The 27,389-nt window shown below is 38.3% G+C and overlaps 1 protein-coding gene across 3 annotated transcripts; it reads right to left on the bottom strand.

Annotated features, from left to right (window-relative positions):
- Positions 1-17,771: 17,771 nt before the first annotated feature.
- On the bottom strand, positions 17,772-25,444 carry LOC131335329 (uncharacterized). 3 transcript variants are annotated; one of them, XR_009202496.1, is made up of 7 exons: positions 25,192-25,444; positions 24,860-25,097; positions 24,446-24,773; positions 24,277-24,336; positions 23,200-24,062; positions 21,717-21,873; positions 17,772-18,205 (listed from the first exon to the last, which is right to left on the bottom strand). XR_009202496.1 is itself a non-coding variant. In XM_058370640.1 (6 exons), exons 4-6 carry the CDS (start codon positions 23,299-23,301, stop codon positions 17,871-17,873), a joined length of 387 nt encoding a protein of 128 aa, XP_058226623.1. In that variant the 5' UTR covers positions 23,302-24,062; positions 24,277-24,336; positions 24,446-24,773; positions 24,860-25,382; the 3' UTR covers positions 17,772-17,870. The 3 variants fall into 3 exon arrangements, 2 of the variants coding, with proteins under 2 accessions (XP_058226623.1, XP_058226624.1); XM_058370640.1 differs by having other exon boundaries at positions 17,772-17,998; positions 24,860-25,382; XM_058370641.1 differs by having other exon boundaries at positions 23,200-24,336; positions 24,860-25,375.
- Positions 25,445-27,389: the final 1,945 nt, after the last annotated feature.

The raw sequence follows: 27,389 nt of genomic DNA, 5'->3' as shown, positions 1-27,389 counted from the left end.
TGTCAAGGGATAGATGATCCCTAGACTTGCCTCTTTAGTTCATAAAGCACTTTTCTAGTCTGTTGCCTCAGTTTTCCACCGTTTAAAGCAAAATCAAGTTGGCCGTCTTAAACGCCAAAATCCACTATTCAATACCTACAATCTGATTAAGCTATTTCCGAATTCCCTGTGGTACAATCCCAGTCTTACCGGTTTATTATGCTACCTACGATTTAGCCCTACGCTTGGGGTTTTCTCAACCTTATATTTGAAGGCGAGGTTGTGGCAGTAAGCAGCGGCCGCTTCCGACCCCCGAATTTGGTCCAAAAATTGAGGTCCCACTGTAACGTAATTTACATATTAATAATAGAATATTTCTAAATAAAAACACAATTGTATCTTATTTTCTTCAAAAACTCTTGCAATGATATCTTTTTACATTTATATTGTCATAATTGTATTGTTTTAGTTTGATTTTTTTTTTTTTTTTGTACTTTTATCATTTTTTAAAAAATTCATGACTATGTAAGGGGTTCAATATAGAGAATTCGCTTCGAGCCTCCAAAATATATGAGCCAGCCCTAGATATATGTTGAAGATGGAGTTGGCGACTAGGGTTCGTCCCATGATCCTTAATTCCAAAGAAGTTGGTGGATCGCTCTTCTATGCATAGAGATGGAGATGGAGATTGGAATATCTGAATCAATATGTTTGGTGCGTGTTCTGCAGCATAGCTTAAAAAAAAAGAAAAAAAGATAGGGCTTTTAATTTCAGGCCATGTAGGAGTGAGTAGGACTAAGCTTTGTACTCTTTCATTCTAAGTGGCTGAAGTTATAATTATTCCCAGATGAAAATTTGCATTTGGGGTGTTGTAATGAGAGTTCATGAGTTTGGTTGTGTATTTTTTTGACTGACTGAAATGTGGATCTCAAGTTGAATATAAAAGGTTTGTCAGATGAAATAGAAAGTTGAATTTAATAGAATATATAACGGCATGTAGTTTCACGTGTAGAAAGCATGCGAGATATAAAACTTTTTAGTGGCGCTTTTAAAAGTTGGGAACATAAGCCGACGGCCACACGTAGAAAGCATGTGAGATGAAACAGGGCCTTATGTGACATTTTCCGTCCAAATTCTTAATTTTCGAGAGAAATGCAAACTTTCCTACATGTATTTGGTCGAGATCTGTGGAGGCTTTTGTTCTCTAGCCCAGAAATTGATATGTATATATGTCTATTCATTTTTTTAAGGGGACGTGAATTTATTGCACTATAACTCAGATTAGAAGGCATTGATTTCTGATATCTCCCCTTTCTCCCCTCATATAAATTATTCATGACCATTTGTAAGAGAGAACTGTGCAAAAGTAAAGGAGTTTCGTGGTTTGACTTTTCAAAGTGGATATGCATTTCGGGACATCCGAAGTTGCAGAACTAGGATGTAAGAGATTTCCATTGAATTTTTTTTTTTTTTTGGGTTTTGCTAAGCCACCAAATTAAGGATTTGGGTGAAAGAAAAGGATAGAAGAAGAATATCAACGTAATTGCTCTCTTTCTGAATGCGGTCTTAAAAAGTGCACACTTAAAGCTTAAGCTGTTATATATGGCTCGCGTCTAGTGACACTTCTATGTTTGCGAATTTGTTTTATCTGTTAAAGAGGTGTCAATTTGAGCCTCAGGCCTTGATGTCTGAGAATGTTTGAAAAGTATTAAAGCGGGCGCTTAGAATTTTCTCTGTCAAGCCCGAACCTCACGCACGTAAGCTTGTTCTGGAGATGGAGCAAGTGGCCGCAATGTCGCAGAAATATTTACTAGTTTGCGGCAGCATAATTTGAGTTTGCATCCACAATGTATGGTTTGGGTACTTCCAATTTTCCATGCATTATTCTCGGATATTTATGGTTTACCAAAACAACGTTTCAACTTATTTTGACCTTGGGTGTGTGTGTTAGGTCTGTTCGGAATGTGTTTTGAACATCTATGCATTCACGTTGCCATTGGACAAATGCTTGAAATTTTGCTTTCAAAAGAAACAGCATATCTGCTCGATTTATTTATTGCTGCAAAAAAATTTAATCTCACTTGAAAGAAAAAACAAAAGCAAAAACAAAAACTATAAATACAACAAAATGGAGCGCCTATAACCGCAAAGAAAACGATGAAGATGTAACAACCATACTCAATAAGCCTCGGATCAATGTCAAGACTAAACCATGAAGGGTTTCAAAATGTAAGGGTGACGATAATAAAAAAAAGGACACGACATCCATACGGCAAACTACGTTTCGTAACATTTTTAGCATGATTTGAGATTCCTAGCATTGGGGCTAGCTGATTAGACACATTCTATTTCAACTATGGTGGATCCAATCAATTTGAACGATAATTGTGATGACCAACTATTTTAGAACCTAGGAGAAAATAAACTCAGTTGAATTTTTTTTTTTTTGGTAAGTAAATTTTATATCACCAAAAACGCAACCAAGCTACAAAATCACCGAGGCATACCCATACCCTGAACAAGCAAATAACTAAAGAGACCACCTATTACAAGACACACTACTTACACACACTACTACAGCACCCTATCCATAGTTATTGATTCTAAAAAATCCTAGAATCTAGCAACCAATCATTGCAAAGATCCCTATTACCAGCTGAAAACTTAAATGGAGGACAGAGAGCTAAGTTTTGCTCGAATGGCTTCAAGAATAGCTGTTGTTGTTGGAGAACATTAGTGCCCATTATCTAATCGTAAGCTCAGGGAAAGCTCACCTGGTAAAGGCCAAAACTATATCAGCGCAAAAAAAAAAAAACTAGTGAGAGATTAGGTAAGAGAAATAGTGCAGTTTAAAATCTACCAATCATAGAACTGAGGCTCAAAGGGCTCCTACTACAATCTTTTTATTGTCTGCTACTTTATGTCCTAATCAAAACATCAAGCCAAATGTTGGCGTGAATCCTCCAAGTCAAATACCGTCGGATTCGTCGCCCTCGACGCCGAATTGAAGATAGCTGCATGAGACTTGGTCATAAGACCACAAGTGGCCATCACCTTCAAAGATAATTTTCTCGTCGGGCGTGACGAATACGACCCTCTCTACTTCTGGGAAGTCAATCGTCGACATCCGAACCCAAACCTTATCCCAAATAAAGATAGAACATGTAGATGGTTTGGCTAATCCAGTGCAGCACACCAAGGCCAGTTGGGAGTGGATTTTGGCAATGCTCAACTGCTGATCATTGAAATTCGTCTCTAATATTGACGATGGCAAAGGCAAATTATGAAATTCCTCCATAGTCAAATCAAACTTCCAAATCCCCTATCCATTCTTTGGCCAACAGAGGGTTAAGTAGAAACGATCACTTGGGACAAAGAAAACTTATCAAAAAAACCTCTGGCCGGTGACAGAGTGCACCTCACAGCCGCCACACCCGCAGGGCAGTGCCCGAGAAACACGGACGAAAGAGAGAAAAAAACAGGGGAGGTCAAGAGAGGAGAGGAAAAAGAGAGAGATAGCGGGAGAGGAAGGAGAAAATATGAGCCCAGGGAGGAGGGAGAGAGGCGCCTCCCCCAGGCAGCGATGTGACCTTCAGTAACATGAAGATGGAGGTCAATGTTTTTAACGTGGGTAGTCAAATGGGAGATAACGAGTACGTGAATGAAGTGAGCCTTATCGATACTCTTGTAGAAGAACACGTGGACGAGTTGCTCTATAGTGATCCTTTGGAAGTTGCTCTTACAGCCGAAGAGGCTAAATTTCTCGAAGACGGGGATGAAACTTGTGTTATGAACGCTTGGACCCCAAAATTTTAGCAGTTTGACCTTGTAAGAGAGCACTGAATTGATCTTCCCAAGAACGCTTTGGTGGTTGTTGGTGGAACTGGGCAGGTGGTTGCTGAAATTGGTTTGCATGTGGGAATGGAGCAGAATGAGCAAAACCAGGCGGACCTTGAGTTTGAGGGAAACGGAAAGCATTCTGAAGTTGCTTCCAAGGTAATTAAGGAGCGGGCGGTGGAGTTTGAGAAGAACCCCCTTCAACAGGTTGACTCCAACGGAAAGCTGGATGTTATCTTGTCCCTGGATTATAAGATTGAGAATAAGGGTCAAAACGTTGCACGGCTTGTACTTCTTCTGGAGCAATCTCATTAATCACATTCTTAAGAGCAGGAATATTGGGGCACGCTTCGGTGGAATGGCCAACAATCTCACAAATAATACAAACTTCCTCCACTTGACGCACTACTTTCACTTCTTGATATTGAGCACTCTTTAATTCCAACTTGTCAAGTTTTCGAGCAATCTCCTCCAAACGAGTTTCAAAAGCTGTATGCTCCGCAATAGAGAATTTCCCTGAACCTGTAGAACCTTGATTGAACATTGCTTTATCTCCTAGATCTGCAAACTGCCAAGGCTGGGTCTTCTCAGCTAGTGACTCATAGTAATCCCAAGCATCCTCCGGTGTCTTTCCCATAAAATCACCTCCACCCATAGTATCTAGAAGTTATTTACTCTCTTGAGAACACCCTATGTAGAAATAGTTAACTCTGAGATATAACGGAAGGTTGTGAGGAGAAGTTTAGAGAGAGAGCCTTATTTTGATCGATAGAGAGAGAGCCTTATTTTGATCGAAAGAAATTCCTGAGAAGTTGTGACAGTTTCTTCTTGGAAATCACAGCTTGATGCACTTGAGCGATCATGAACTGCATCTTCAAGTGGCAGCCTTTGCAATATCTCAAACGTCATTATCTTTTCATTTTACATCCCTATTTATACTACTCCATGGAAGACTTTAGTACAAAAATATTTTCATATAAAATAAACTTTGAAGTAATTCTAAAATTCAAAAAAAAATTTAGATATTTCACAAGAATATTCTAGAGCTTCTATTACTAGATATTTTAGAGTTTTTAAAAATTAATATTTATATCTTCTTCAATAAAATCTTCTATCTTTTGATTTTGTCAATTGGACTTATTTGGACTTAACTTTCTTGTGCCAAAATATTAAACTTAGTTTATGCTTCAATAAAGTTAATTATATTTATGCTTCAATAAAGTTAATTATAGTTTGTATACAATTAATTATCGCTTTGACTGACGATGGACTTAATGGTGATGTTGAAGATGGAGTTGGCTACTAGGGTTCGTCCCATGATCAGTCTTCCTAATTCCAAAGAAGTTGGCAGAGCTAGAATTTTAATCCCGATGGAGTCGGCTTAGTAGACATATATTTTTTATCAGAACGTATATTTATTATATCATCATGTTTTTTATTTTCAATTCATTACATTTGTACAATAAAATGATTCTTTAGGCTATGTCAACTATTACGTGCTTATTTTTTTATTTATGAAAGAAATTGAGAAATGAGAATGTAAAATAACTACTAACTTTTTATCAAATCGAACCAAAATTTTTGAGATTATAAATAGTTATGCACAAATATTCAAAATTAAATATATACAAAATAAAAAATTTAAAACTAGAACGTTCGGGGAGCTGGAGCCGGGCCCCCCGGACCCCAACATAGCTCCGCCCCTGCTTCTATGCATGGAGATGGAGATGGAGATTGGAATATCTGAATCAATATGTTAAGTGGGTGTTATATATATATATATATATATATATATATATATATATATAGTAAAAAACAATACACACACACTAAGAGAATGAATTTTCTTTCCAGAGTTCGCAATGGTGAAGGGACAATCTAAAGGAGACTTCGACCTCAAGGTAGAAGTGGCGGCTGTAGTGCCTACGGGAAATACGTACATCACTAGTTTTTCTCTGATACTAATTAAAAAGATTACGTTAGAACATCCTTCTTCTCATCAATAACCAGATTACCAGAAGTTATTGGTGGTAAAGTATATTTGAAAGGTACGTAAGGTACATCTGTTTTCCTTTCGGAGGGCACAAAATATAGTCCATGTGTGTATCTATGCTAGCTTATGAATTCCGTTCAAAGAGAAAAAGCTGAGTTATTGAATTGAACAAACAATGGTGTCACATATGTGTGCCACAAAAACTTCGACCACACCTGGGACGTAATTAATGTTTGCTCCGAAACTCTTTTGGTACGATCAACTTCTGTGAGGTCACTTCATACTTTATACGGAAGTTTAATCCATCCCGCTAGTTGACGGTACGAATTGCCCAGGGAATTAGGCGACAGGATAAACTAACTAACGCCGGCACTTGGAATTATCAGAAAAACAAATAGTATGGCCATGAATGAATTCATACCAACCCCTAGCAAGACAACTCAAATTTTACGAAATTTGTAATTCGGGCCGAAAAAAAAAAAAAATCAGCATTGGCGCAGTTTCTGCTGCTATTAAGCACAATGGATTTAGAATGATAAGCTGGGCCTGCTAGTGTGAGTATAAAAAATTGAAGCTTCCACGACGAGTCATAAATTTTTTGTGATTGAAATCATGAAAGGATGTATGATAGAAGAAGAACGTCTGCAATTAATTAAGATCGGTGGTTACCTTCTCCCTTCAGAAACTCTAGGGTTGGAATCAGGGCAAGAATTTTCTCTCACGGGCTTGTTCATTTTGGGTCTCGAAACTCCTGCGTACCAAACCGAACAGGGTCTAAAGGTTTTTTTTTTCTGATAAAGAGGTGCCCGGCCGGGATCTCTCACTACAGCATGGGCATCAACGTTAGGAAATACTCCATTATTTTATAAAGTCCATGTCTCCCATTCCCATCGGGATTCTGTTTCCTTTCCTCCTTTTCCCTTTTCTATCTAACTTAAAAGGTAAGAATAATGATTATCAGATTTTTTTTGGTTTTTCATGTGAATTCGATATGTTTTATACGTGTACTAGTGCATGCCCGTGCCTGAAGGCACGGCGCAACTCATTCTGAGCACAACTAAATTGAATTACCATTCTCTGCTTCTAACCAACCGGTAACGAACTTGACTATTTCAGACATGATACATCTAATCAATTTCAAGCAAGTAAATTTCAAAAAAATATACTTCCAGTTTACAACTACCAACAAAAACCTGTCTAAGTTTCGCAAGATAAAAATTAGATCACAACCTAAGCCAATTAAATCACTACATAATAATCCGCTCTTTTCCAGGGGGAGGGGGAACACGGCAGGGACACGAGAGGGTCATTTCTACACACTTTTATTCCAGGAGCATACAGTTCAAAGCTTATAAGTATGAGGAGAAGAATAGGACAAAGTTCAAAACTACTGTTAATTTTTGTCTGTTAGCTAAATCAAGAATGTCATGTTCATAACTAATGGGCAGAGTATTTTTACCATCAACAATCTAACCTCTTCCTCCTTTAATCCATCAAGACATTTGAGTTGATTTACCTAGCTTGGGACGACTCAATACAATTAATGATGCTCATAAATAGAACAAAAACTTCCATAAAACAAAGTGTTTAACAATCAACCATGTTCTCTTCATCCACAGTATTAGCGAAAAGCCAAGGATAATGCAATTCAAACTTCATTATCTAAAATAGAGCATCATTTAAGAAGAGAGAACTCATAGTGTACATACATTGTGTAAGCAAGAATCGTTGTTGCATATCAGAATTCAAAACAGCTTAATCACACAACAAAGTTCACAATCAGGCGACTTCAGTTTGAGAAACTATTCTCTCCTGCCACTCCCAACTATTCTCTCATGCACCCTCAACACAAACAGAGTAAGATAAGAACCAACATTTTAAAATTTAAGCACACCAGTTAGTGCTTTGGATCAACGAAATCAGAAAAAATCTAAGCACACCAGCCAGTGCTATGCATTTAACAACCTAAGAGCAAATATAAGCACACCAGTCAGTAAGGACCCAAAAAGCTATAGATTGACAAATAATTCCATCTGGTTTTAACCAACAAAGCCAACATATTACTTGAGCTACTGGATTGATAGGTTCAAATTGGCATTGGGGCACAATCCTTTTCGTCCCTCATGAAGAAAATAGAAGCCACTTACCGGTGGCATTGCCACACAATTTACCCTCTCCCTGACATCAAAAAAAAAGAAAGCAAACAACTAATCAGAATTAGCAAGATGGCCTATTGTATAAAATCCACTATTGGGATTTAAAAATTACAACTACATGGATCACATTCAACATACAGGTGTTCTTTAAAATGAATACAAAGCAGATAGAAATAATCAAACTACAATATAAATTGATCTTAAAAGGGGCAAGTGACAGAAATAAGCAAGATTTGTCAATCATTTGAAAACCAAATTCAGCTGGCGGCATCCATGGTACCAACAATTCTTTATAATGTTGGATCTTTGAGCGCTGGCGTCGGGCTTTGAGCGTGATGACGTGGGTGTTGCATTATGGTTAGATCTGTAGGAGTCAGCGACGACGTTGAGGCGGTGGGGTGCAGATCGTCGACGACGACAAAGACGTCGTTCATGGAGGTGGGTCGCCGTTGCTCTCTCTATTTCTTTCTTTCTTTCTTTTTTGGTTGAAAACAGGGGGCCAAGAGAAGGGAAAAAGGAGGGAGAGAGAGAACTCACCAAACATGGGGCTCGCCGGAAGTGGATCGTAGGAGAAATGGAGTAGGGGGATTCGGGAGAGAGAGGAAGAGTAGAAAAAAAAACCCCGAGCAGTAAAGCTCTCAATTTCAAATTTTGAAATTGAATTTGCTACTGTAGAGTCGTACAGCATTGGGCAAAAGGGGGGTTTCATTTCATTTGCTGGGCAATAGACCCTGTTAGGTAAAGTATTTACCAAAATGTCATGTTGTAAAAGAAATGATGAAGACAAATCTGAACCGTTAAATTTATTTGTATGGGTAGATAAATTTTGGACATGGATAAATCTGAACCCTTGAGAAAGAATATTCTGTAAGATACCCGTTCTGTTTTATAATATAGATATTTTGAGCATTTAAAAAGTAATACTGCCCATTCAGGTAAAAAAATAGTATGCTTTAAGCCAATTTTTTTGGATGAATTATTCATCTCGACAAAAGAAACAAGAAAAACATTAATCTACGAAAATTCATACAAGAAATAAGTCTTTTTTGAACTTTTCTCGTCTATAGTGAAATTTTTAGGATATTTTGTCATAATTTCTTACTTTTAGATTCATATCTAAAAATTCTCACGGGAATCTGATTAAAATTTAGATCTAAAAAAGACCGTAAAGACAATAATATGGAAAAAGCTGCGCCATACACACGTAAATGTTAGGCCCCGTTCCGCAACGGAAAAAAAGTCCTTATTTTTTAAAAAGGCAATTTCAAGCTCAAAAATTATGAACTTATTGAAATCAAAAAATATACAATATGGATCTTATTTGAAAGATATCATCGAGATCTTTTATACGATGCAAAAAAAATTAAAAATTTATTTTTCATTTATATTATTTTTGAGTTTGCAAATGTGAAATAAGCTGCTTATTTTTTAAAAAGATTTCTGGAACAGAGCCTTAGTAATAATAATGAAAAAAGGTGTACTGTCAAAAATCAATTATTGAAAGGGTGGATATCACTGACACCCCCAAGGTTTCCCTTAAGTTCAGATTTCCCCTCCAGCTTTGAGAAATGATTTTTAACCCCTTGAGATTTGGTAATGCATTTCACTTACACCAATTGTCCGAAATGCTTACACTGAATTGTGTTGAACCCACCTCGGAATCCCACACAAATTATCGGAGTCATTTATCGATTTTGCTTACCTCTGCCCACCAGGAGGAGAATAATATACAAATAATTCTAAACAAATTAGGATATCTATGCATCTCTCACGGATATTAATACATTTTCACAAATATCAATACACATTTCTTGGATATCAACGCACCTTTTGCCTATTGATGAGCATAAAATATCGACACATAGAAGCCCTATATCATATCATGTTAGTTCTTAATTACGCTTAATTGGTTATTATTATTCTCCTTTTGGAAACTTATATTGATTTATTAACTTGCAGAGGAAAAAAAATGATATACAACTTATATTTCGGCCGTTGGATTCAAACAACCTCACGGTGCCGGCTGAGTTATTTTAACTGGTGGGTTCGAGATCAAGAGCAAACAAGGAAATTAATTTGCTATTGTACATTTCCTATTTGTCACCATACAACTTTTTTGGTAAGCATTACAAGAGGCCAAGGTCTAGCAACGTGGGAAGAAATCAAGGCCTCAGTGTATTAGGAAAGTTTGAAGACCAAAAAATGATTCTCTTTCCATTACAGAATTACTCGGACACATTATAAAAAAAAAACAAAAGGGTTCGGCTATGGGGACAACTGACAGACGGCAAAAGATCAGAAGCATGCGCCTGCGATCAGAAAGCTACATGGCTGGGAACATATGAACAAGATGAGCAAAAGAAATTGTCGTGAGGTTTTATTATCTATGTTAGGCTAAACTCTAAACTAAGGTTGAGGATGAAACCTCATAAAGTTTATTGATTGATTTTATGCATATGATTTTTTTTTTCTACGTGCTTTAATTGTTTATTGTTCTGATCTCATTAATTAATTTGGTTGAATATCGGATATGGATTCAATTGGAATGGGTTTTTTTCCATGATTTGATATCACCCTATTAATCGAATTGCTTGGTTTATCAGAGTTAATATTTAAGTACAAGGTATCTACTATGATTTGTTCATACAGATACAGTTGATGATTTTGGCTTAAACCTTAAAGCAGAGGAGGAACATATTTCCGATATAAATAAAAAAGGCTTAACGACATATTATCCATAGTGGTTAAGATTAGCTTCTAAATCATTGTGCAGAAATAAAAAGAAAAATCATTGCATAAGATTAGTTGATAAATATTTGTGGGTGTGGATTCCGATACCTTAGTTCATTTTCTCAATCGTAATCTCCACTACCTTGTCGTGTTAGTTTAATGGTTTTCTTTTGTCATTATTTATTTAATCTTTAGTTTAAAAACCAATCATACTTTTGTCAACTAGGTTAGGGTATAATCGATTTAAATTTATTTAGTTTTCCTATTAGAAAAATCACAAGTCCCTGTGGGATCGACCTCGCTCTCGCCATACTATACTACGGTACGATTCGTGCGCTTGCGAGTACATTAAAATTTCACATCACCTATTATTCTACACCCTTTGGGAGAATGTTAGAATAATCCTAATTCGTTTAACACGTGTTTTTAAGAGCCACGCGAATTTAGAGATCAAAAATTTAATGAGTCAATCAATCCTTTATTGATATTCGATTGAGCCAATTTTTTACAAGGGCCCTTAAAAACAAGTTTTTTACAAAGTTAATGGCTCATATCATTTGTGTGGGACTCCGAGATGGGCCCAACACAATCCAGTTACATGATGCAGGTGAACGATTGGGTGCGATTGAAATGCGTCACCAAACCTCAGGGGGGTCAAAATCATTTTGCAAATTTGGAGGGGGAATTTGTGCTTAAAGCAAACGTTGGGGGATGTAAGTGATTTTTTGAAATTAGTTTTAGAAAAGTTAATTAGCACTACCGCATTCCCCTTTTGGGAAGTTAATAGGTTTCCTAGCTTGGGTCGAATTTCTCAGTATCTATATATCCCTCTATGTGACTATGTCTATGAGATTTGGCATCCAAGCAATTCGTGTCTCTTAAGAAAAATTAGGAGGTAAATTCCTCTCTCTCTCTCTCTCTCTCTCTCTCTCTAATTATTTAAAACCATGCTCTTGTATATTGATCCTAGTAAAGAAAACAGCTGTATGAAAGTACATGTAAAAGCATCTTCTTCTTGCTCTTCTTTTGGAATTTTCGGGATGACGTCCAAACTCGAGAAGTTGAACGTACGTGAATCAGCTACCCCACCGAATTGGAATCCATTGAGGAGCGTAGGATGAAAACACGTTTCCCAATGAATGAGAGCTAAACCAAACAAAATCAAATTAAACAGAGCCTTTAGTTTCAATCAATTAAGATCCTTTAAGGATTGGCTGTTCTGAAAAAACACAATATACACAAATCTCGAGACACAATTATGTGAGTTGGAGTGCATGCGGAAAAGAAAAGGGGCGAATTTTATGGACAGAGGCTCGATTCTAGGGGCATGTTTTTGCAGGATTGGTTATCGTGATCCCCTTTGTTGTAGGCATATATAGTTATACAAACCCAAAAGGTGTGTTTCTTGATGCATTGCATTTATTCCCAAGATACCCAAAGGTTAGTAATTAAAAACTGATAACGATGAAAAACATGTAGATAGGTGCTTGTTTTCGATTTTTTTTTTAATCGTCCTTGTTTTCGATTGGATGTAGCAACTAGGAGAAATTTTTGGGTTTTTGGGTGCCGGGTAGGTATTACGTACCCACGTAGTGCCCGAGTAGCGCAACCGAATTGTCCAAAATGTGTTGGACAACCCAGATTGAAACACTCTCTCTCTCTCTCTCTTCTCACCCCACAACCCTCTCCCCTCTTTCTCCTTCCTTTTTCTCTCTCCAAATCCTAACTGTCCAAAACAGGAATGGACGGTCCGGATGCGCTGCTCGGCACCACGTGATACCCGTTCGGCACCCAAAAATTCCTCAGCAACTAGCAACGGTAGAATTGTACTTGTTCCCTTTGGAGGGTCTCTCTCCTTATACTCCATCTCTCTCATCGATTGTGTTAGAATAAATAGATATAATAAATAATATCGTGATATTGAGCTTGTGATTTGATTTTAATTAGAATAATTTTCTTCCATAGTTAATTAGTATTTCTTTCCACAATTAGGCTCCTCCCCTATATAAATAGAAGGCTCATTGTATAGTGAAATTCAATTCAGTAAAATATTTCGATTGGATTAAGGGTTGAGCACAACTGTTCCAATTCGTGTGGTTATGATTGGATGTTGTGATATTTGACTTCGAGTTTTAGCTTTAAAATTCGCCGGTAAAATGGTAGTTCTCCTTCCCGGCCGTGTCCACTCCTACCAGCTGATTGTATACATACGAAGATTCGATAACTTCAAGATTGATCGGGTGGTACGGAGATGCTGCATGCATGTTAGGTAGAAGATGGGATCAGATTAAATTCTTTCCAACAACATTATAGATACAAAAAAATTTGTGTCTCTGGAGTTTTTTTGTTCTCTAATTCACAATCATTCAGCGAAATCCGTTACACAATTTTCCAGTCTTGGGGAGATGCTAGATTTATGAAGAAAAGAGATAATGTGTTAGACTTGTCCCACATCACTCATCTAAGCCACTCAAATTTGGTTAATAAAATCTAAAGGTTACTCCACCTATAGCCAATTGGTTTTAGGTTGGAACCCTCCAAGAAATCTAACAGAATGCCAAAGACGAGTTTAATTAGACGACAATATATGTTGTTCAAATTCTTTGAAGTTCTATATAAAGAAATTGTGCAAAGGCCAAAGGGTATTCTTTGAAGTATACTATATAAAGAACGGTCTTGCTATTGTCAGCCCACTGGGCTGACGATAAATACACTAGAAGACAAGGAAAACACGCATTTTTGTGTACTTTTTGTATCATTTAATACACATTCACACACTCATTATTGTCAGCCCATTGGGCTGATTTTAGAATTTTCCTATAAAGAAATTGTGCAAAGGCCAAAGGGTATATATATGTTCCCATGAACAGAAGACCCTCCATAGTCTTCCAACGAGTGAACCAAATAAATACTATGTTAGAATGTGTGTAGCAATGTTGCATGATCTATTTGGAATTACTTTCAGTGTTTGGTAAACGAAATTTAATTGCCAGATTCTCTCTCTCTCTCTCTCTCTCTCTCTCTCTCTCTAGCAGGCGGAAAAGACAATTTTTTAAATGGCAATGGCAACAACAACATTTCCTGTTCCGCATCCTCAACTATCATGTCCTTGGCTTGTCATCAACCAAGGAGAGAAACGTCAAGGCTACTCCACTCAAACTTTTGTCGACATAGCACAGGATCACTACGATGTGGTGAGCATCCCAGAGATGCTGAACAAGAGAATTTGTACTTGTGCTCATGGATGGCTAGTACTGTTTGATTATACATCCGATGACTGCTTTCTATTGAATCCTGTTTCCATGGAGAAAATCATGCTTCCAGAGCTACCACCAGCCCTTTCGTTCGACACTTGCATTCTGTCAGCACCCCCGACTGATCCTGAATGTGTCGTAATTCTTGTGACGACCGAAAGTCATGCCCTCTTTCTTCGGGTGGGCGAAAGCAGCTGGACCGAACAATACTTAAGATCCGAGCGGGAAGTTTTCGGACAGGCTACCGTGTGCGGAGGGAAGATTTACGGGCTTGCTCCAGGCGGAACTCTAGTGACAGTGAAGGTTGTTGGATCAAATTTGGTTGTTACAGAACTAGGGGCCGAGGAATTACCAAATGAAGCAATCCCAGAGGCATTCCGATTTTTCTATGCTATAGTTGAATCTTGTGGGGAGCTGTTTGGTGTGGTCAAGTATTACCAGGGAGGGACTTCGAAGATAAGAGAGGTTGAAATTTACAAGCTGGACTTTTCAAGATTGGCATGGACAAAGGTAGAAAGCTTGGGAAATCGAGCATTTTTCTTGAGTGGAACAACTTGCAACTTTTCTTGCCCAACAACAACAGCAGCGGAATCAAGGGTCAAGCAGAACTGCATTTACTTTATGGAGGGAACCGATAGGGACTTGTATGTGTTTGATATGGAAAATTATAGCATCTCGTTCTCCACACCTTGTCCTGTTAAAAGTAACTGGTCACGACCTAGATGGGTAATGCCTGCAGCTGCTAGCTAGTATATAAATCTCATGAATTTATTATTGTCATCTCTCATAAAATAAAAGAATCGTTGTTTAATTTGCCACACGTAGGGGGTGTTTGGATTCCAATTTTTTTGGGTTTAGAATTTCGCTTCTTTGACTTCTGGGTGTTTGGATGCATGAAAGTTTGAAATAAGAATCCATTCATGTCGTAATCCTAGAGGAGCTTTTGACATTTCATCGTTTGGTCCGGAACAGCGTAAAGGACCTCTCTCTCTCTCTCTCTCTCTCTCTCTCTCTCTCTCGGGACGGTGCTAGGCGGAGCACGCGAGGTCATCTGCCCCCACTCAAACGCGCACCCCACTCGAAATTAAAATATTTTTGTATAAATTAATATAATTATGAAAGTGTGCTAATATATAAATATACACACTTGCATGTATCTCAAAAATACATATATAGAACTACTTTTATGCTTAAATTTCATCATATGGTTCATTTATACTTGTTGTTTTATGAGTTATTTGTCTATTTGGATTTATTCTTTCTTGATTTTTTTTTATTTTTAATTGTCTGGGAGAAATATTTTACAATAAAATCATTAACAAAACTAGTTTGATCATTCTAAAATTTGTCGATATTCATTTAAAACATACTTTAAAATTTTTGTTTGAGATTTACTGTTTATTTTTACCTAATTTAACTTAAAATACGTGTTATAAACTTTTGTAGTTAGTAATGTATGCCTTAATTTTGTACGATCTTATTATGGTTGACTAAAAAAATAAACTTTCATCATTATGATTAACAATGTACCTCCACTAGACTATATTCCTGAATTTGTCCCTACTTACCTCCACCTCCCCCTCCTCCTTCACCGCCTCCTTTCCTCATCTCCTAGATACCGCCTCCATTCCACTTTTCTTTCAAGAATTTATGCCTTCCTTACCATTCCTTACTTATCCCCCCCTCCATCCTTCTAACCATCTCTGGTGGCGTTAACTCAGATCTCGTCGCTCGGCTTTGCTCCAGAGGCTATGATCCTTCTTCAATCCATTCGACAATGTCTCTACTCGGTCTGGTTTGCCTCCGGTTCCTTCTTTCCACCTTCAACCCTCCCGATAGGTGCAGATCATGTGAGTTTGGGGTTGATGTAGTGTCGGCCAAATAAAAGAGAAAAGAAGCCGATGAAATTATTTACTATTTTTCAGCTTTTCCTTTGTGAAATGCTTGGGTCATGTTTGGTAGCCATTCTATTTTCTGTTTTCCGTTTTCATTTTCAAAATTTTCAAAAATTAACTTCGAAAGTTTGTTTGGTGCACTACTTCCACTTTCAAACTCTGGAAGTCACTTTCACTATTTTCATAATTTGTGAAAGTAATAAAACTCAACTTTCACTATTTTCAGAAGCAAAAAACAAGCTACCAAAAAGGCTCCGCTACAGTTCCAGGGCCTTTAACAAATCCTTTGGAGGTCCTTTTTTTTGTCTCTTCCTTCTCCTCTTCTTCTTCTTCTCATCTTCCTCTGGCTTGTGCTTCTTGGCAGAGCTATCTAGCATTAGGTGTATTAGGATCTAGAAATATTTTGTGATGAACATACAGGAAAGCCTTCTTTGAATTTGCTCAAGATCTTTGGAATTCATTTATTTCTCTCGGGGGTGGCTTGCTTTGGTTTTGGGGCATTTCATGTACCAGGCTTATATGGTCTTGGAATATGGGTGTTCGATCCTTATGAACTAACAGGAAAAATACAACCTGTAAATCCAGCGTGGGGGGTAGAAGGTTTTGATCTTTTTGTTCCGAGAGGAGTAGCCTCTCATCATACTACAGCAGGGACGTTGGGCATATTAGCAGGTTTATTCCATCTTAGCGTCCGCTCGCCCCAATGTCTGTACAAAGGATTGCGTATTTGGGTAATATTGAAACCGTTCTTTCTAGTAGTATCGTTGCTTCTCTCTCTCTCTCTCTCTCTCTCTCTCTCTCTCTCTCTCTCTCTCAAAAGAAAGGCCATCTTCTTCACTCTCTTTTAAATACAGACCAAGAGAAATTGCAAACACCTGTTTCGGATGGGAGTTTATGGAGCTTCAAAACCCTTGAGAAGCCTGCGGATCACTCGCCCGGAACCGGCAAGTTGCATTTTCTATTAAAAAGAGTGAGAGAGAAGGCAGCAAATCTCCAACTTATGTTGTTTCAGTGTTTGGTACTCTCATTCCTTCGATTATGGTTTTTTTTTTGTCTTGCTTTGGATGTTTTCTTTATTATGCACGAACTATCTTTCATATCATTAGGCAAATTCTGTGAATACATGGATTTGATAGCGATTTTGAGGAAAATGTTTGTTGGAGCGTAGATAAACAAAAATGTGTATTCAATTGAGTTTGATAGAGTTGGGTCCTTTGATGTTATATGGTTTCACCGTTTACGAACAACTAATTTGCTTCTTCTTTTTTTTTTAAACAAGTTGATACAAACATGTTTTGTGCTTTCACTTGTTTTTAAGAAAAAGTAAAAACTGGTTTCAGCAAATAGAAAACAGAAAAGTGAAAGTGCTACCAAACAGAGCCACTATAGATAGTTATATACATATACAACGGAAATTAAACCCAATTCTCTCCACGACTCCACCCTAATCAGTTCCCCACCCTAACCCATTCTCCCCGGAAGCCATGGGAAGGTTCAAAAGATCCGGTGGGAAAAACAACAAACCATTGAGAACACTCGACGTGTCTCCAAAACCTAAGGAGGATTGGGAATGTAGTTGGTGTAAAACCAAGCACATCAGCCAAGAATCTGCTAGGGATTGCTGCAATCCCAAGGCCAAGGGTGAATAGTATATTATTTTATGAGATTATTGCACTTAAATTAAATAGCGTAGTCTGATAATCTTACTTATATGTCATGTACAGCAAAGAAGAACGAAAAGAAAAAGGAAAAAGGTACGGATGAGAAAGTGGCGGCGAACAAGAAGACAAAGAAGTAAAGGAAAGGTTTTGTTCTCGTTTCTTTTCACTCTCAATTGGTGGTGTGTAAGGATCTACAGTATTTTTGTTGTTTAGTTTTCATTTTTTGAGGAAACGCATCTTGCACAAATAGAAACACAAACAAGAACTATCACAAGCTTCGCAAGGCCCTACGACCAATATATGGGAATTGGGAAGGTTTAACATTACAACAATCAACTTTAGTAGTGAATACAGTTTGGAAGTAATTAAATAAGTAACGATTCAATCTCTACGACAACCGGTTGGATGGATGATTCTAATTTGGAGACGAATGGTGGATTGCATTGTTCTGCTGTGCCCATTGAATTGCTTCTCGGCAAGCAACTGCTTCCACCTTCGATGGGAAGAGCAGAGGGTAAAAAGACCATCAGCAATGCAAATATAGTTAACACCCAGATATTGGCATATAGGATGCAATGTAAACTTCCCAGAAGTGAGCTCTAAAGAGGAGAGGGGATCCCCGATCCCCTTTTCCACGTCGTTCACAAAGAGGTAAGAGGAGAGGGGAAAGCTTTAAGGAAAGCTCTTACGTCCCACACAGCTGGTTCAAATACCCAAATACTTTAGTTTTCCATTTGAATAGAAAACTAGAAAACACAAGCCACAGAAAATGATCAATGTCGGAATACAAATAACAGAACAGGACTTCATTCTACAGATGTCTCAATGTGCTTAAGGGATAGAGATGTGTCTTAGTCTGTAAATAAGTATTAGGATCTTTCATAGTCATCAGTCTTACAACTTTACAGAATGACAATGAGGGGTCTGGCAGGGGAAGTCTGCTCTTGTACTTCTGGATCGATTTCTTCTTCTCTTGCTTAAATTCCATGGCATTCTGCAAATTTCGTAGTTGATGCTTTACTGATTTCCGAGTTCTTTGATGGATCTGGTAGACGATTTTCTTGTTCTACGTTCTTCGTTGATAGAAAAAACCCCTAAAAATGGAAAAACTCCTAAAAACCCTAATGCTTTCGTTCCTGTGAATAATACTGTTGCTGAAACTTCTCTGCGATCAATTCATGCTGTTAGTGGAGTCGTTGAACCTGGTGTAGATCCTACTCTTGGAATTGATCGATTCATGCATGTTTCTAGCCCTAGTATGACTGTTGATTGCTGTAAGGTTATTAGGCATGCTGAGGTTCATTGTCCTGTTATTCCCAAGGCTGCTAGTCCTCCTGTTGCTGCTGTTGGGTATTCTGTTCCGATGGGTTCTACTTCTGATGGTGCTTCTTCTGATAATGGTGTGCCTATTGGAAATCCTATACATAAGTCAAGCTCTCCTAAGAGGATGATCGACACCAGCTTCTCCTAAGGCTTCTAGTCCTCTTATTGCTACTGTGGTGGATTCTATTCCTGTGGTTTCTGCTCCTGTTGGGGTTACCTCTGGTAATGGTGTGCCAATTGGGAGTCCTGGAGGGAAGTCAAGATCTCCCAAGATGATGACTGGTCAGGCATTATCTAAAATTCAGATTTGTGATGGGGCAGCTATTGATGAGGTGGTGAATCAGTACGGTGGGTCTCTCAATGTGGTGGGTGTAAAGCCTCCTTTGGGTACAAGTGTTTTGCCTTTTGGGGATGATTTGGGTGAGATTGGCTTTGTTCCTAGTCCTGTGGCTGGCTGTGACTGGTGGGTTGTTAAGGAATCAATTTTCCCCTTTAATTTGTGATGCAGATGAGGATGTAGCTGATCCTGTTCTGGATACTGGTCCTCCTTACTCGTTTCACGTGCATGAGATAGAGTTGGATTCTGTTGCTCCTGTGGCACAAGAACAGCTCTCTCCTGTGAATGTTCCCCGGGTAGGGGTAAGAAGAAAGGTAATGGTGGTGGTGGGGTCAAATCCAAAGGGGTTAAATGACCAGGTTCTCTTGGTATATTAGGGGCCTCAAAGATCCCCTGAAACAAGAGGTTTGTTCGTTCATTACGTTGAATAAATTGTCCTTTTTGGCATTATTGAAGCTAAAATTAGGTTGGAAAATTTTCCTAATTCTAATTCTAGGTGTTTTCCTGTGCATTGGCAGTATGTTCACAAATTACAATCTCAGTGACTCATCTACTGCTAGGATTATAGTGGGGTGGGACCCTCAAGTTCTGGATGTCTCTTGTTGAGTTTTGTTCTCCTCAAATGATTGTGTCTTCTGCTGAGGTTTTGGCTGAGCATAAATGTTTCTCTGTTTCTGTGGTTTATGGGTTTAATCAGGCAAGTCAAAGGGTTAGTTTGTGGAGGGTATGCGGTCTCTGTTCTCTCTTGGTTCTACTGCTGGGGTTCATATGGGTGACTTCAATGTGGTTAGGAGACCTGATGAAAGGCATCATGGTTTTGATAGCAGAGCGTCTGCTGACTTCAATGGCTGCATTGAGGATATTAATATGCAGGAGATGCCTACTAAAGGGTTTTGGAACACTTGATCCAATAAGAGGGGTGGTGATGGTAGCAACAAAAGTTGTTTGAACAAAGTCCTTATCAATAATGCTTGGCTTGACTTGTTCAGGGATTCAGAGGCAGTGTGTCATGCTCCCGGCATTTATGATCATTGTACTTCAGTATTAACTGTATTACCGAATAAGTTCAAGGCTTGCCCTTATAAATTCTACAATTTTTGGATGATGGATAGTAGATAGAAGACTGAAATCAATGTTGAAGGTATTTCATAAACAGAACTTCAGCAACTTAAGTGGAAGGGTGGCTCAATCTATCAAAAATTCAGGCGTTGGCTCAAGCTAGGCTCAATCCACCCATGTCAACCTCCAAAAATTAAATTAAATTATTGGACACACCAAGTGGCGTGTCAGACACGTGTCCCACGCATGTGACACGGAGAGAGTTCTACCTCAACGATGATGTTAGATCAAGGATGTTGCACGTGCAGGCATCAATGCAAGGCAAGCAATGTTCTAAAAATCAGCCTAGGCGGCCACCTCGACCAGGGGCCTAGGTGTTGAATTAGGCGCCGAGACGATTAGTCGGCCGCTAGGCTGAATTAGTCTGCGATTAATTGGCTAGGCAGCAATTAATTGGATAGGCAACTAGGCAGGATTAGGCAGCTAAGACGAATTAATCAGCAACTTATAGGCTAGGCGGCTGGGTGGGATTAGGGGGCTGAGCAGGATTACGCGGCAACCAATTGGCTAGGCGGATAGGCAAGATTAATCACGGTTGAATACGTTATTTTTCAAATTTATCAGGGTTAGCTGTTGCGGGAATATACAAAAGGGGTTTTGGAGGGACATAGAGAAGAAGTTGAGGGGCAATTGACTAGTAATTTCATACTACTTAGTTTTATTTTGTTTTGAAGTTTGAGCATTGAACGTTTTAATTGACTATTTATTTGGTACTACTTGGTTTCATTTAGTTTGAACTATGAAATATGAACTTTGCGTTATAGATTGACTAGTTATCTAGTAGACTTTTGGTTTGAACTATGAAAATGAAAATTTGCATTATGGATTAACTAGTTATGTAGGAGTCCTTAATTTCCATGTCTCTATGTGATAGTAATGTTATGTAAGGTTTTGTTCTACTTATGTTGTTCTAATAGTTCAAAATTGGGGATGGGGTGGAGAGTATCTTTTCTTTTTTTAAAACCCCGACTCTAGGTGCCGAATTAGTCCTTGAGCCTAGGTGCCAGGCGGTGCCTAACCACCCAACTAGCGCCCAACGACTTTTGGAGTTCATAGATACATATGGGGTCAAAATATGATTTTGAAAGCTCAAAATGGGATCAAATGTGTAATATCTGGAACCTAAACAAAGTCACATCGCATCCTGTCCATACATACTGTCAGTATAACGGATAAGTTCACCTTCAACCAACTTCAACCATACCCTAGAAAGTATTCCATTTTGCCTGTTAATGAAAGAAAGAGTTAACAAGTAGCTTCCTATTTCACCATAACAGTGGCACAAATAGCTTCTACAGGGAGTGCGAGTAACCAAGCATCAGGAAAATACCACAGTTCTTCTCAATCCATACTATGACTATGAAACCCCGAGAAACCAAGCTTTAGAAAAAAGATAGAGATCTGAGAGAGAGAGAGAGCGAGAGAAACCAACCATTCAGATCGATGTGGGAGTTGCCATCGGAAATCATCATCACGATCTCCTCCAGCATGACGGTGTAGCAGAAAGTGTTGATGTTAAGGCTTAGAAGTTGGTCGATCTCTGCCTGGAAAGCGAACGCCGAATGCCTCTGTTTACCCCATCTCAGCATCTGCCATTGATTCATGTAAAAGACGGAACAAGAGAGAGACAAAAAGGAGTAGAAAAGGGTATGTGGCTATGTATGGTACATGAGGGAAAAGTAGAAAACATGTGCAGCTGTTCACACGTCTTAATCACCCCAGGAGTCCCAGTTGAAAATACGAAAATAACCCCCCACAAACAGAAAATACCTCTCGCTAAAAGGCAAAATAACTCATTTTTGGTGGGAGACAAATGGAAAATCACAAAATAACAACTGTAATGTTAGAAAAGCATAATAGTATTTTCTATGTTCTAGTTTTACTATGGAATTGCTTATACGAACATCTTGAATATGCATTCACTTTCTGCTGACCTTATTTAGCCACCTACACGTGTAGGTTGACTAGTAGAAAGGACCCCTGTAGTGAGGAAACTAGGAAATTGAGTTTCTTTCACCATTTGTGGCTTGTTGATATGACGACAGGAGCCACTATGCCATTTTGTACATAGTTTCCATATAGATTGTTGGGGCCTTCTTCATAAAACAACCGTTGTTGCGGTGTGTATACTCTAACAGTGAATACTCTACAAATGCATACTTTTGTTCTTTTTTTTTTATTTTTTATTTTTTTATTTTTATTTTTTTTTCTGCTCGTTTGACTAACTTAACAAGTGGCTCTTGAAAGAGTTCGATGGAGGAAACGGATTCATGTAGCCGACCCCAAGTGATTGGGACATAAGGCTCGGTTTGGTTTGGTTTGGTTTGCTCGTTTGACTAACTCCCTTTATTGAAACCTAGTAACTGTAACTGTTGGTTTTGTTGGTTAGAGTTGCACAATTTCATAATCTTCTTGAATGCATTAAAGAATATCTCAAGTATCTAGCACATGGATTAGGGGTTGAACCTGGAAAGCCTATGTTTCATTTGTGATTTGATATATATTTTGTAAATGTGACTTTGCAGAGAGCAGGAGCGAAGCTTAAGAAGCAGAGCGCAGCATGATGCCTTTTCTTTTCTTATGTTGGAACTTTTTCATAGGTTTCTGCAAGTTATGTTGGAACTTTTTAGGATTCAGTTTTATCTAGTTTTCAGATTAAGCACAGTGCAAGAGAGTCTGCAGTACTTTTTGAAAAATTGAGATGGATGTGGTTTCAATATCAGTTGTAGTATGTTCACATTTTGGTTGCTTTGCATTGTATTACAAATGTGCACGTCTTCTAAGGATGTATATGGAGAAAAGCGTCCATATTGGGAATTCAGTTCTCAGAATCAAATTATAAGCAAATTAAAATTCAAGTACTGTTACAGCTAAAGGACAAGTATTATATTAAGAAAAGAGATATTGTGACTTACCTTAGTACAATATCTGCATCCCTTGTCACCACAAGGAACTGCAAGATGTTCAAGTGCATTGTCGCTGACCTTGATTACTTCAGCCTTGTCCCAAATGATCATGATCTGATCATAGGCCTCCTCTGCTGAGGGCCACAGTGGCAGCCGGAGGTTGAAGTCGTAAGAGAGCGGGGCACAGCTTCATTAGGCACTCCATCTCCTTCAATTGAGCCGACCTTCAGCCTCCACGATCAAGGTTATTGAACCACAGCGGAGTACACTGGCTTGTTTTAACAAAAAAGGTAATTGAAAAACGTCAATAAAGATGACAAATTCACAACCAACTTACTCTGTCATATTTGACTACAACAATTTTCGGAAAAGCAATAGAACAATCCAATTATTTGAATATTTGGATCACGGAAGGAGGTCCATTTAATAGTTCCTATTTACTTTTACAGTGCTTTCCTATTATTTTCCAATTCCATTTTTTTATTACAGTTCATCAAAATCGGTGATCGCATTTCAATAGGTAGGTGCATAAAAGCTTATAGCAACAAATTCCCACCCCCGGCCAGAAGGAAAGAGAACCAACTTAGGGTGCATTAGGTAACCTCTTTGTGTATTTTGTTGATGAGAAACTGTTAAAACGTGATTATGTTTATTTCCGTTAAAAATGAAAGCGAAAAACATGTTTTGATAAAGTTTATCATAAAACACAAACAAGCAAACATGTTAATAAACTCTTCTTCTTCTTTTTTATTTCACCTTCTCCTCTACCTCCAACCCACCAACAGCCCAACCACCGTCAACCTCAAAGCCCAATCAGATTCTCACCGTCAATCAAGCACACTTATATAGCCCAAAAGAACCAAATTGCCCACCTGCAAATCCAAGAGAGAAAATTCAAAGCAGTAAAATCAAAAACTCAGCCCCGCAAACAAAAATCTCCAATTTTTACCCAAATCAAGCAAAACACTAGTTGAGAGAGTTCGGACTGGTAAAATCAGAACTCATAAATCCCAAATTTATATCACAACCAAGCAAAGCTCATTCAGACCAGTAAAATCAGAACTCAAACGGCAAACAAAAACCCACCAATTATTGTTGAGAACCGGCAAACAAAAAGTCCCAATTTTTATCACAAAGGTTAAGAACCTGCACACACAAAAAAACAACTTCTTTTATCTACGGGTGTACATAAATGTACACAAAGAAAAGAATCAAAATAAAAAGTTCATGAAAATAACAAATAACAGGAACTTACAATTTGCTGTAACAGTGTTGTTCGGAAGAAAGGGTGTTCTAGTTTCAATGAGATGACCGAGTAGATGTTACAACTACCATGAGTTTGTGTGCTTTTCTAGTTTCAAGAAAAGCATTAGTTGAGAGAGTTCGGACTAGTAAAAGCAGAACTCAACCGGCAAACATAAATCCCAAATTTGTATCACAATCGAGCAAAAGCTCATTCAGACCAGTAAAATCAGAATTCAAACCGCAATCGAAAACCCCCAAATTTTCTTTATCACAATCGAGAGACGCACGAGTTGAGAACCCGCAAAAAAAGTCCCAATTTATATCACAAAGTAGAGAACCTGCACAAAAAAACAAATTTTTTTATCTATGGGTGTACGTATATGTACCAAAAGAAAAGAATCAGATGAAAATAACTGGAACTTACAATTTTCTGTATTAATGATGTTCGCAAAGATCTATCATTGAACGATTTCGCCAAAAAGTTGTTCGATTCAATCAGAGATGGGGAGGGATAATCACAGTGAGATCCCAAAAAAACTCTCCTTGTTCGCTGCCGAAGCCAAAGCCGATCCCGATCTCGAATCATCGTCCCAACGATTCCTCCAAATATCAGAACTCAATATGAAAACAAAAGATGTGGCTTGGTTGACTCTGTCTTTCATCTTGATTTTTCACGTAAAAAACATAGATATTAGATATACAGACGACGACGACGACGACAACAACAACAACAACGGCAACGAAAAGAAGCCAAACCTCCTTTTTTACAAGGATCTGTGAAGGAAATTGGTACAAGTCGAAACTTTTTTGCACCGATCTGAGGTATTTGGGTCGACTCTTTGCCCCCCGCTCTGTCTCTCTCTCTCTCTCTCTCTCATCAAACCCAACCCAGTTCGGAGATCAACCACGATGGGCGGCTGGGTTTCTCGATAGACACGATGAGAGATAGAAGACAACTTTGTCAGAGGGCTTTGTAATTAATTAAGGGTACGGAGTAACTTTTTAACTTCTGAGATTTTATTGGGTGCTCCTCAGGATTGGGTGCTCCTCAAGGCTCTTTGTTGGGCCGCAACGTGTTTCGCGAAGGAGTGTTGCTAGAGTATACACACGAAAAGGGGTGCTCCGATCAAGCACCCTACACACCTCGGATAACGTTGATTCCCGTGAAGGGCCCCTCGGTTTTTTTTTTTAGAATTTTTGGACGGCTCGGATCGGCCGTCCGGTGGCCGGAGACGGCCCGCCGGCGGCCGTCGGTCCAAAATCTCTCCCCCATTTTCGGTACCTCTAGCATTTCTGTTCGCGAAGCCACCAACCGGCAATTAAAGTCCAACCTAAGTTGTTTTTTTTTTTTTTTTATCAACATTAGTATACATTAACTTCTAAGAGGAGTGCTAGGGCCTTTCAAAAAAAAAAGAGGAGTGCTAGGGACAAAAAAAATGGACAAAAAAAATACCCTTAAAGTGTGCATGAATGGCTCAGGTTCATTGTGCAATGCATCTGAACCGTTCATGTACACTTTAAAAATCTTTTCTTGATCCATTTTCTTTGCACCTAGCATTTCTCAAGTTAATATTACCACAACATTGTATAGTGGAGATTAGTAAGAGATATTAGAAGTTAATACTACCACAATGGGTTGATCTCCTATCCATAGAAATCGAACCAACTGGGTTGCGCCCTAAGGTATGTCAAACCTAAGTTTGTGTACCCGTAAAAGTGTGTCAACTCCACGAAATATATGAGTACTTATATGGTGGGGAGAGGCGAGAAGAACAGCCGCATGGTGCCTTAGTGATACTGGGGAGCCGTTCAGCTAAATAAGCCAAGTGGCTTATTTTTTTATCTTTTGGGGACTATTGCTTCGTCGTGACGAAAGGAATCTAAAAAGTAAAAAATTACGATCAAAACCTTTTTTTTTTGAATAAAGAAAAAAATAAAATAAGTCAATAAGCCAATTTTTTCGTCTTTATTCAAAAAAATTAAGTTTCAATCATAATTTTTTACATTTTAGATTCCTTTCGTCATGAAAAAGTAATAATTCCCAAAAAATTAACGAAAAACTAACAAATGTAAAAAAAATAGAATAAAAACAAAAAAATAAGCCACTTGGCTGATTTAGTCGAACGGTCCCTGAATAACCACTCATTTAAATTTAGGATTGCACATACGGCGAGGTAGGACGGGATTGTAATTGATAATAACGAGACTTGTACATGCCAAAGTCCAATCCATTAATAATTGGGCTTTATTTAATATTTTCAAGCCCGATCCTCGTAAACTTTTATTGTTTAAACCTGTCCCACTAGCCTATTTATTTTTCTAAGTATCAATTAATTATCCATGCTATTTTAAAGCAGAGTTTACAACCAGAATAATTATAGGTATATGAAAGCCCAAGGACTATACGTGTATGTATGCATTAAAAAAAAGGGTACTATATATATAGTACTTAGCTTTTATTTTCCTTCTTAATAGTATTTTTTAATAACATAAATATACAATGCTCATCATTTTCATTATTAGGTCGGGTCAGGTCGGGATTGTTTTTAAGAGCTTTTCTCATGTCCATCCCTTTAATTAAACGTACTTAAAATCCAACCCAACCCAATTCGATGGGCCTAAATACACGTTCAAATCCTTAAAAACCCGGACTAGATTGAACGAGCTGGACGGACCCGGTGTGCATCCTTGGATTTAATACAATCACACCTCGCCTTTATATCCTTGTGGGAAACAGAAAGTCTACACTTCCCGACCCATTTTCCCGATCGGAATTCTGACGTCCCGCCTGGCCCACTCCGGCCACCGGACGGCTGATCGGAGCCATTCAAAAATTCTAAAAAAAAAATCCGAGTGGGCCTACGCGAGAATCAACGGCATTCAACGTGTTTAGGTGGCCAATCCAAACACTCCATTTTTTATGTGTATATTTGTGTATATATATATACATAAAA

This window comes from Rhododendron vialii, chromosome 8a (genome assembly GCF_030253575.1).
Source record: "Rhododendron vialii isolate Sample 1 chromosome 8a, ASM3025357v1".
NCBI lineage: Eukaryota > Viridiplantae > Streptophyta > Magnoliopsida > Ericales > Ericaceae > Rhododendron > Rhododendron vialii.
Note: the sequence above shows the minus strand (reverse complement) of the source record. Positions and strands in the feature narration are given on the sequence as shown.